Source organism: Danio aesculapii, chromosome 9 (assembly GCF_903798145.1).
Source record: "Danio aesculapii chromosome 9, fDanAes4.1, whole genome shotgun sequence".
NCBI lineage: Eukaryota > Metazoa > Chordata > Actinopteri > Cypriniformes > Danionidae > Danio > Danio aesculapii.
Genome location: NC_079443.1, coordinates 39,219,850 through 39,231,693, shown reverse-complemented (window position 1 = coordinate 39,231,693; position 11,844 = coordinate 39,219,850). Strand labels below are relative to the sequence as shown.

The 11,844-nt window shown below is 37.5% G+C and overlaps 1 protein-coding gene across 1 annotated transcript in view; it reads right to left on the bottom strand.

The window, feature by feature from the left end:
* Positions 1-797: 797 nt before the first annotated feature.
* The window catches only part of cacnb4a (calcium channel, voltage-dependent, beta 4a subunit), a 49,273-nt gene continuing 38,226 nt past the window's right edge, over positions 798-11,844 (bottom strand). The window contains exons 6-14 of the mRNA XM_056464754.1: positions 10,655-10,731; positions 10,232-10,251; positions 9,996-10,076; positions 7,996-8,054; positions 7,796-7,905; positions 5,512-5,663; positions 5,144-5,239; positions 4,095-4,280; positions 798-1,776 (exon numbers count right to left, since the gene is read on the bottom strand). Of these exons, the coding sequence (XP_056320729.1) occupies positions 1,513-1,776; positions 4,095-4,280; positions 5,144-5,239; positions 5,512-5,663; positions 7,796-7,905; positions 7,996-8,054; positions 9,996-10,076; positions 10,232-10,251; positions 10,655-10,731 (1,045 nt within the window). The 3' untranslated portion in view covers positions 798-1,512. The remainder of the gene's footprint in view (positions 1,777-4,094; positions 4,281-5,143; positions 5,240-5,511; positions 5,664-7,795; positions 7,906-7,995; positions 8,055-9,995; positions 10,077-10,231; positions 10,252-10,654; positions 10,732-11,844) is intronic.

Here is an 11,844-nt window from a genome sequence, read left to right as displayed (position 1 = left end):
ACCTCGGCTGGGTCAGTTGGTATTTCTGTATGGAGTTTGCATGTGCTCCCCGTGTTCGCGTGGGTTTCCTCCGGGTGCTCCGGTTTCCCCCACAAGTCCAAAGACATGCACTATAGGTGAATTGGGTAAAGCTAAATTGTCCGTCGTGAATGTGTGTGAATGAGAGTGTATGGGTGTTTCCCGGCAATGGGTTGCAGCTGGAAGGGCATCCACTGCGTAAAACATATGCTGGATAAGTTGGTGGTTCAATTCGCTGTGGCGACCGTTGAATAATAGAGGGACTAAGCTGAAAAAAAAAGAATGAATGAATATTATTAGCCCCCTTAAGCAATATTTTTTTCGATTGTCTACAGAACCACACGCTTTAAATGTTGTCACTCGATTGAATGGGCATTATCGGTGGTTATCAGCTGATAGATATGGGCCAGTAGGGGCCTTCTGCGCCAACTAGTACTCATCCAGCCACATGGTTAATCAGCTATACTAAAAGAGAAGACTCCAGATCCAGATGTTTTTACATTACTTTGACGGTTGGGTTTAGGGTTGGGGGAAGGGTAGACATTAATAAAATACAATTAATGGGAAATTTAATAAATAATATAAATAATTCCTGTTAACTTCTGGCCACAGCCGTATGTGATCTATAGCTAATTATCCATGTGGATGGATGATAACAGCTTTCTAAGCCTACTAGAAGGCCCCTACTGGCCCATATATATCAGCTGTAAACCACTGATAATGCCAATTCAATTGGGTGATGACATTCGAATCGGCTTACAGTACAATCCACTGTTATACAATGATTTGCCTAATTACCCTAACCTCCAATCTTGAAAAATATCTACTAAAATAGTATGTACTGTAATCATGGCAAAGATATGAGAAATTAGTTATTAGAAATGAGTTATTAAAACTATTAGGTTCAGAAATGTGTTAAAAAAATCTTCTTCCCATTAAACAGGATTTGTGGGAAAAATAATAACTTAGGAGGGCTAATAATTCTGACTTCAACTGTATACATGTATATCATCATTTAATAAAACAGTTTTGGCTCCTATGAAGCTTTTTGCTGCATACCTGACCCTGTCTGTGCAAATAAGAAGACCATCTAAAATAATAGCTAAGACAGGAAGAAACAAAGCAGTGAATGCCTAACACTTCCATTGGCTACTGAAATCGTGCAAAAAGGCTCCGTGCTGATTGGCGATTGGCACTGTTGAGCGTTTCTGCATGCCGGCACTACTGTAGTTCAGGTTAAATATTAACATGCCCCTTCATTAAGTCCTGAAAATTTACTATTTTATCAGAAACTGGATGGACCAGGAATTATAGATCCCTCTACCAGGAGAGGACTTCCTCCCGATAAAATCAGCACGCAAACATCTGGCTTACATGTAGTGACCGGACGCTTGGAGTTTGCTTTTAGATAAGATGGCCCATACTTGTTTACCTGTGCTGGAGTGAACACAATGCACTGCGTTTTCAGAAAGGACGTACACAATATTGTGATGTTCAGAGTCTGTGGCGTGAATCGTTGCTGTAGCCCCCTGGAGAGCCCCGGTTGCGGTGCGGTTTGTAGGCATCTGGGTAGGGATCATGGTAGTCCTCTTCTACCAGAGGGTAGTGGTCCCGACTCTGCTGGGAGCTGGAGGACAGCCGGTTGTGGGTCTTCTTTTGCCGCTCGTTGTTGTGGTAATTTTCATCAGATGTCATTAAGCTGCGCCGCTCCATTGGAGAGTTGTCTGTGATGTGATTGCTGTTTTTATTTCTTTGGCTCTGTGGAAAGTTCACAGATATATGCAGTGAAGGAAAAACGGTAACACTTTAAAATAATAGTCGATTAGTCAATGTATTTACTCAAATGAGCAAACAATTAGTAATACATTTATTACAGTATTTATTCGTCTTTGTTAAAGTTAATGTTAAGTTAAATAATGTTAGTTCATGTTAACTCACAGTGCAATAACTAGTGTTAACAAGCGCAACTTTGGATTTTAATAATGCATTAGTAAATTTTAAACTATGATTATTAATTCTTTACAAGATTATTCATACTTAATTAATGTTTGTAAATACATTACCTAACATTATCTAATGGATCATTATTAGATTAGATTAGATTAGATTAGATTCAACTTTATTGTCATTACACATGTACAAGTACAAGGCAGCGAAATACAGTTTAGGTCTAACCAGGAGTCCAACAGCAGCAAGTGCAGGATATATGTTACTAGGGGTATTATTTACAGATGGATGTACTATGAACATATTATACAAGTGGTTTTAGCGAGAATCAGACATTTACAAATAGATGAACATACTGTACATGCTTCTATTAATAATCAGGGATATGAAAATAGAAATGAACATTATATACAGGTTATTTGCTATAAATAGGAATTACAAATAGATATGTAGATATATTCTTGTCACAATCACCAGCAATCTAGTCCACACAGATCGCTGTAGAACTACAAATCTGCCACCAAAAGAACTACAAATCCTGTTATGCACCTCACACACACCTGTTCCAGTTCTTTGTTGATTACACACAGCTGGGAGCTGCTCAATGACTGCTTATACAGACACTATATACTGCTTTGTATGACACACACTTTGCTGAGTCTTGTTATACTGTTTGTGAACATTACGACACGTTTCCCTTGTCTAGCCTAGCCGTGTTTTGACCCTTTGCCTTGTTCTCTTGTTTTGATTCCTTGCTGCCTGTACTGGCCATTTTCCTGTTTGCGACTATGATTTTGGATGTACCTGTTTGCTCCTGTGTTTGACTGTTGCCAGCCTGACCACTCATGTAATAAACTGCACGTGGATCCTCAATTCTGTTGTCCAGCATCCCTCATGTTACAATTCTAAAGTGTTACTGGGGAAATATAAATTTATATAATCTAGTTTCAAATGAACAATAATCTATACATAACTGAAAAGTTAAATTCTTTGGTTTTTAATTATCTAATTTCATTCAAAATTCTAGATAGGGTGTGAGAAACATTAGAAACCTCTGGCTTCGGCTGAGTGTGATGCAAATGCTATGGAAAGTGATGCAAATGCTATGGACAGGGTCTTAATGACGATAATACTTTTATAAGACGGGTAATACTTTAAGGCCAAAGAAACCCTTTCGTTGATAAACTTGTGTGGTCAGTGGCTCAGCAAGTTTATTCACCTACAGTATACCCACTTCATTTGCATGCTTTGTTTAGCGACTTCCCTTCTCCTAAAACATATTATAGACTCATTTTAGACTTGCTTACAGACTTGTGACAAAACTTGCAGACTGCAGATCTGTAAGAGACTCCTGAAAGGCTCTTGCAGACTCATGGACTTCTTGAAGATGCTTTATGACTGCAGATTAACCAACACGTCTCAATAAGGGGATTCTGCTTGTTTCGAGTCTCCTGGACTGGGTTCTCTCTTGATTAATCATTTATTTGTTTCCAACACTGGCAAAATTGTCCATTGCCAAAAATATGCCAGTTTATTCCTATGAGATGTTCTGTAAAGACTTCCAAAGATGGTGATTATAAAATCAAATCTACGTTTGGGTATAAATAAAGAAACCTAACCTATCCTAATGGCTGTTTGTTTTCCAATATTGCTCATAATATATATTTGTTGTGTTCAACAGAAGAAAGAAACAGTTAGGGTCACACTAAAAAAATTGCTGTATTGGTGACAATTTTGGTTACAATTAGTTTTACAGCACAATTGTAATAATACATTTAGAGTGCGATTGTAAATATGACAATGTTACTGGCAATTTTTACAGTATTACTGGCAAAATGAAGACCAAAATTGCCAGTAATATTGCAAATTTTAGAGCAATTTTTTACAGTGCATATTAGTGTGAGTAAATGATGAAGACATTTTAATTTTGGGGTGAACTATCACTTTAAACCCAAATGAATAAAAACTTAAAGCAGTGTTCATTTCATTTGCATATGTATTCCCTCATATTTGTGTTGTTGCTTGGAATGTTGGTGGGATATTTATTAAAATACAATATTTATTGAAATACAATATGGGTCAAAACTATAGAAACATTTATATTTTGGCTGCGTCTCGTCTTGTCTCACCTGTAGTCCAGAGATGGCTGTGGGGTACGGTGAGAGTGCAGTGGAGCCCAGATTGCGGCCCAGCAAAGGGTTTAGTGGAGTGCTGAGGGAAGTGTGAGTTGCACGCCAATAAGCCTCCAGATATTCAGACAGATGTTCACACGCATCCTCCAGCTGATTCTCATCCAAAATGATGTCAAACATCTCCTGGAATGGTGTAGGAACAGCAATGCAATGCGAGTTAGTGATACATCAGATCCTAAACTCGTCCTCCATCCAAATCATCCCTCCTTTTTACTACACTTTTCACAAATTAATCAAACACTAATTTATTTTTTTGTAACATTATCCTGCTTTATATTAGGATTCAAAGGCTTGTGGAGAGTTTTTTTTTTGTTTTAAAGAAATTATTACGTATTTAGCAACCATGGGTTAAATTGATCATAAGATGTAGTACTGCAGTTTAAATGAATGCAGTTCTTTTGGACTTTTGAAGCAGCACAAGTATTTTCACCATACTGTAAGAGATAATAATGAATGTTAACTGAGATCGCTCCGAGTCAGTTGCATTGCTCCATGGCGCATTTGCTATTTACATGGTGGACTTTGTAAATGGAAAAACTGAACGCTTCACTAGCGAAAAAACAGTTAAAAAGACCATCTGCAGCACGAGGATAATGAGCCTCCTCCATTCGACCTTTACTTAAGGAAATAGTGGAATCTAACTCCACCGAAGACATCCATTAGCCTACATAATTAATTTAGTTTGTTAAGCGCAAAGATTTGTTTAAAAACTATTTCTAAATTCTGTTCTAATTTCCAGCAAATGAATAAATGAACAATAATAATGAAGTGCGGTCAAAAAACTGAGAGATGGACAAATCTAAGCTTGTTTTTAATAGAATATAAATATGCATATAATAAATAATTCTGCTAATGATAATAACATTATACAAAAGCAAACTGTCATATATATATATATATATATATATATATATATATATATACTTTTTTATAATTTTAAATACATAATAGTTTTTGTAAATATTGTATGTATATTGGATACTTACTGGAGGGCACTGAGCTAATTTGTCTGCTGCCACCAGTTGTACATTTAAATGCTTGCTCTGAGACTTTCCTCGTGATTTGATCAGCCGTTGTAATACCTGTAAGCAAACACACCAAAATGGCTAAAGATCTTGAAGAAATAGGCTTATTTTACATGTAATTACCGAGAGGTAAAACAGTTGAATTTGACCATTTTTTAATCCATTTAGACAATCTCCAGGTCTGGCAGGAGCACATTTAGCTTAGCTTAGCATAAATCATTGAATCAGATTAGATCATTAGCATCCCACTTAAAATGTCAAATACTAGGGCTTTTAAGAAATTTAAAATGGATGTTAAAATATGTCTTTGATTAATGACTTTATGTTACCTTGGGAGAAGACACTTTAACATGGACAATAATGGGAGCTAAAGAAGTCTTGATGAGCTGGGCAGGATGGTTGATCGTGTCGGCATCGAGAACAACCAGCTGAAGGGATCTGGCCAATTCAAAGATCCGCTCGATCTCACTCTGAACCTCCGCTGTCAGAAAGAGGGAACATTCAGCGTAAACAGACTGATTTAATGCCAGCAAGCACGTCTAAGATTTAGGCCCAATCCCAATCCTATTTTTGTACCCCTACCGCTTCCCTTTGCCCCTTGAAACAGAGTGTGAAGGGAAAGGGCTTCAAAATTTACCCCTAAGTATTGGGACACTACTACAACACCTGCACATGTCATCATACTGTATGTCATCGAGATCTCTTGCTTCATATGAGATCAACAATCGTAACTGCTGTAGTTTTTCCAGTTGCATTATTTTTGAGATCACTGAAGGAACATATTGTGCTATCATAATGATCTAATGTGGCAATAACATCGTAACTATACTGTGCATTTACACGGTGGCCATATTCATGTAAACACAGGAAAAGAAAACAACATTAACATTATAGCAGACACAGTGTAAAAAGGTCATTCCCAGCTACTAGTCTTTTCTGACAGGGTATTCGAGTGTCATTAAGTGTCAGAGTGTTGCGGGACTACTATACAGGAGTTATGATTAGGGATTATAGATAGCAAAATTTAGCATTTTTTATTTTAGAGGTTTTTTAAAAAGCATGAGAGTAAAACACAAACACGCTTATGAATGTATTAAAACATAGGCTTATTTGCTGTTAAAATTTGCAATAAAAAAAAAAAAACTAATTTGTGCATCTCCTGACCTCCGTGTGCAGCCATGCTGTCGTTGTAGTTGGTGTATTCTGGGAAATTTTCTTACCCCTTGGTTTCCAGTGTGGTCCTGAAAAATCTCCATTTGAAGGGGTATCTAGCCCTTCCCCTTAGCCCTATGCCTTAAAGCCAAAGAGAATTGGGCAGCACCTATCCCTTCACGTGAACACAAAAAACGAGGGGTAGGAGTAAGGGGAAGGGTTAAGGCAGAGGTCACCAATCTCGGTCCTGGAGGGCCTGTGTCCCTGCAGGGTTTGGCTCCAACTTGCCTCAACACACCTGCCTGGATGTTTCAAGTATAACTAGTAAGACCTTGATTAGCTTGTTCAGGTGTGTTTGATTAGGGTTGGAGCTAAAATCTGCAGGACACCGGCCCTCCAGGAACAAGTTTGGTGACCCCTGGGTTAAGGGGTAGAATTGAGATTGGGCCTTAAAGGTGCAGTATGTTTTTCTCTTCTAAAGCCGAAAAATACCAATATGTTCATAGATCTGATCTGAAAAACAATGCTAAAGTCATTTATTTATTCTCCTTTGAAAATGTGTTTTGTGTTGGAATGTTTGTCTTTTTTGACTTACCCACTGCCAATTTACCCAATTATATTTTAGCACCCTAGGTTGCCTTGGTGGAAAACATATTGCATTTGATTTCAGTCGTAATGGTGGCATTAATTTATCAAAATAAGCCCATAATGAGACACAGAGTTATAAAAATCCACATGAGGTGGTTTTTGATTAGCAAATAAATAAAATATTAGCTAAATATTAGCTGATCAGCTTAAGGTTCTATCATCAGGTATGCTCACTCTTGTTTGTGCCGTCAATCTGGCAACCTGCGTGTGTGTGTCAAGTCATTGAAGTAGGGGCCAGGTGAAATTTTTTTTTTATTTTTAATGTCTCCAATATTTTGGAATGTTTTTATATTTTATTATTACTATTTTCATATAATTATTGCTTTATTATCATTTCCATTCTTCCATTTTATTATTATCTTATGACTATGGATTCAAGTGACACTTGTTTTCATGAGTAAGAGATAAGAGAATGTCTCCATTTCAAGGTCTGTATTGTCTCTAGACAATGTTGTGAAGCAGTAATTTTCCATTGCTGTTGATTGTGGTATAATAGCACTTGTTGAATTTATTGTGGTCAGACAAAGTCTGAGCATTGAATCATACACAACTAAAATTACTTAATAAACTCTGCTCTTTCTTTATCATCATTACTTCGTCTCCTGCTTCTGCTCCTCTCTCTGGCTTTCTCAGTCAACTCCTATATTGATAGGAGACTATTAATTCAGTTGAATACTGGTTAACAGGTTTAGGTATTGGAAACTCTGCTGACTTGTTGTCCAGATACCTGGATAAACTGACATTTCCTGACAAGATCTGGCGTTGCATTCATTTATGTATAATGTCATATGGCAACTTAAACAGATGTCATACCCAGGTTGGATCTGGTGTTGGATCTCTCAATGATGGCTCTCTTACTAGGGTTATTCAGCACAGATCTCTTGGCTAAAGAGATGTCTGCAGTTACTCTTGTGATTGATATCCTGAAAAAGAGGTAAAAAAATGTAGTGACATTTACCATATGGAGAGGGAAAGTATTAAAACTTCACAATATAATAAAAGATGCCCCTCACCTGCCTTCAAACCTGTGTTTCAGAAAGTCAAAGAGGGCTTTCTGCATCATATCTGTCACCTGTGTGAAGAAACACAATAATGAGCATATATTGGAAAGATTTATCAAGAAACAGACGGAAATGTCACATTTAAATCAACAGTGTCTCCTCAGGAAAGGACAAAAATGTACATTCTGTCTTAATATTTGTAGGAAAGTAGCAGTTCATATACAGGTATGCATGTATAATGAGCTCATAGAGCTACCATAGATTTACACAGTAAATACACATTTTGATTTTTTCATAATATAAGTTGCAGCATCCCTTTTACTCTCACCATGTCTGAAATGGTTCATTCAATGATCTAATTCTATAAACTCATTCTGACAGCCTGCTGTGCTCTGATTGGTCAGTTTGTAAAGTTTGTTTTGAAGCCAATTTTATTTATTTTTTCTAAGCAAATGTTCTTACCAGGTCTGATTGTATCTTATCGTTCTCCATTCTTCATTCACGTTTATATGTTAAAAATAATTCAATGACTTATTGAGTAGACTTATTGTCTACTCTGTTATCCTCAACTCCGTTATCGTCTACTCCGCTATCTTCAACTCCATTATTGTCAATTCTGTTATCGTCTACTTCTATACGTCAATACTATTATTGTCTACTCTGTTAACGTCAACTCTGTTAACGTCAACTCTGTTATCGTCAACTCAGTTATCGTCAACTCAGTTATCGTCAACACCGTTATCGTCAACACCGTTGTCGTCAACTCCATTATCGTCAACTCCAGTATCGTCAATTCTGTTATCCTCTACTCTGTTACGTCAATACTGTTATTGTCTACTCTATTCTATTATCGTCAAATCCCTTATCATCAGTACTATTATTGTCTACTCCATTATCATCTACTCCGTTATCGTCTACTCTGTTATCGTCTACTCTGTTACCTTCTACTCCATTATCGTCTACTCTGTTATCGTTTACTTCGTTACGTCAATACTGTTATTGTCTACTCTATTATTGTCAACTCCATTATCGTCAACTCCATTATCGCCAACTCAGTTACCGTCAACTCCATTATCGTCAATTCTGTTTTCGACTACTCCTTATTGTCCATACTGTTATTGTCTACTTTGTTATCACATACTCTGTTTTTGTCAACTTCGTTATCGTCTACTTTGCTACTGTCAACTTCACCATTGTCAACTTCGCTGTTGTCAACCTCGCTATCGTCAACATCGCTACCGTCAACTTCGCAACCGTCAACTTTAAAAGGTTTAACAATAAGTTAAACAACAATTTGTAAAAAGAAATCGAACATTCCCTATCACATTTAAGCATCTGCATTATTTTACACTAATAATAGTTTCAGTTTATTCTAAATTGTCAATTATCTTTCCAGTTTAGGGAAAACAAATGGAAAATGCTTGGAATGTACCCGCAATTCTGAGTCCTATACACCAACCCATAGCCTCTTTATCATAAGAGAAGTGGTTGAAAGTGTACAGATTTGAACATCATTGTAAATGGAAATGTATATCTATCTCCCTTGTCCAATTACGATCCAAACCCCCCAAAATACATCTTAATAGCAGGTGAAAACAGGCTCTTACATTCAAAAACAGGTAATATCTGAAAGGCATAACAGGAGCCCTTTAAATATTTAAACATGAGCGTTTAGCTTCCGCTGATCAATCATGATATACACTCCAAAGGGCATGCCTTGAGATTTAGCCTCTAGTATTCAGATGGTGCATGCTAACAAACTTGTGATTTCTGAGATGGTGGTTATGTTTTTCCCCTCTGTTTCTAATTTCAAACCGTGCTCCATTTTTTTGAGACTGGCATGTTGTACCCAGAAGGTTGTTGCCTTGGCAACTCTGCTCGGAGATGATGACTGCTATTCAGTGACAAACCGACATCCCCTTTCACTCGCTGCTTAAGAAGTGATGCCCTGGTTACCATGTCTAAATATACACACATACATTCACACACCATAGGGAATGGGGGAGGCCTACCTCGTATCCCTTTAGTGATGGGCCAACTAACACCACCGGCCTCATGGAAGGAACCACATCATATGGAGGAATGTGCTCAGCCTGCAATATAACAGTGGTTTAGATGGGGGACAATATGCTGTCGTGCAGTATGTTTGCACTAGAGTAACCTCATGCTGCATGAACACTGCAATGACTTAAAACTGATATAGTAGAGCTGTTTTAGAGAAATGACAAATGTAATGCAATTAACTCACCACTTTCTGTTTCTGTTTACCTGTGATGATGAAAAAGAGGATGCTTACAATTAGCCACAAAAACAGATGATTAACAATATGGATATAAAATGAAAATAATGTTGTTATTACTATTATTATTATTACTGCATTTTAAGTCAAATATAATTTACTATAAATTACTAAATAAAAATATTTTAATTATTATAATAATTATTATAATTTTATTGTTCACTAAAAAAGCATTAAAAACATTGTAAAAAATAATATAATCACCTCATAAGAATTATATGAGGTGCCATATGCTTTGACAGCATTACTAAAGAACTAAATTTTTTCACTTATGAAGCCAATAAATGTGATTATGTTTCATAATCAATGCTACTGAAAAATAGTCCTTAATTCCTTAATTTGTATAGAATCAGCCTGAAATCAGAAGCTGACCTGCAGAAGCAGGGTTGGGCTTGAATGTGCCTGAAACCATTTCACCCAGACTGGAGGAGGAGTTTCCACTGGACTTCCTGTAGGGACGTAAACAACAGAGCATGGTGTCAATTAACGTTTTGTGCAACCCAGGCTCAATCTGGTTACGTACCCCTATATACATTTCTGGAGAGCACCAAATACGTCCCAGGAGCTAAGCTTTTTTTGCAGTTTTTGTTTTCGCGAATCCGCCAGAGGCCACTGTATATGTTTTTGAGATCTCAAATTTCTCTCGCGAGTGCCATTTGCGCCTGCTCTTCTCGCGTAAATCCACCAGAGGCCGCTGTCGACTGACTGACTGACAGATCAGCTAACCCACCCTTCTCTTTCCCTAAACCCAACCGATAGTGTTTTCAAAAGCACTGATTGACCCACCTATCCACTTCTCTAAACCCAACCGACAGTGTTAAAAGCAATCCAGAAAAAGAAAAGCCCTCGCAGCAGCTCAATTTTTTACCATGTTTTCAGATTTTACCACATTCTCACCCTGTTATTTACTTGTTTTTTTTTTGGCTTTTGTTTTTGTCTTACCTGCTTTCTGGAACCTTTCTTCGCCAAACTTGAACCTCGTCATTGCTGATAACTTTTGATAACACAGCAGTAACAGCGGAAGAGCCGTCCGTACGGACATGGCCATGCAGAGACCCTTAGAGGGGCATGTGCTCAAAGTGAGGAGAGTTGGGGGGGTTGGTTAGGGGGTTTGGAGGCGATCGCGAAGTGAAGAAGGGTTGGGGATGTCTGGATGTTGGCGATCGAGAACTGCAAGGGCACTTTCATTCATTTGAGGGACATTTTTTTCTATATGAGAAAAAAGGTCATATGCTCTGCACAGGTTAAACCCTACCTGTGACCGTGCCTGCATACGGAAGTAAGCGGTCAGCTGGTAAGCTCAAAAAGAAACGGCGTCATACCGCCCCATAGCGTTCGTTTTAAAGATGAAATGCAGCCATAAGTACCTCTGGCTACATAATTTGCGATCTCCAGAAACGTATATGGTGCTACCTTTGTTGGTCTTGTGCCAAACATAGGTAAATATATATATGGCAAACCAGCAGTGTTCTATCACACATACATTTAATACACAAATACACTTCATTAAAATGTACACATAGACATCACCTATATGCTATAATACTGTAGGTTAACTATGT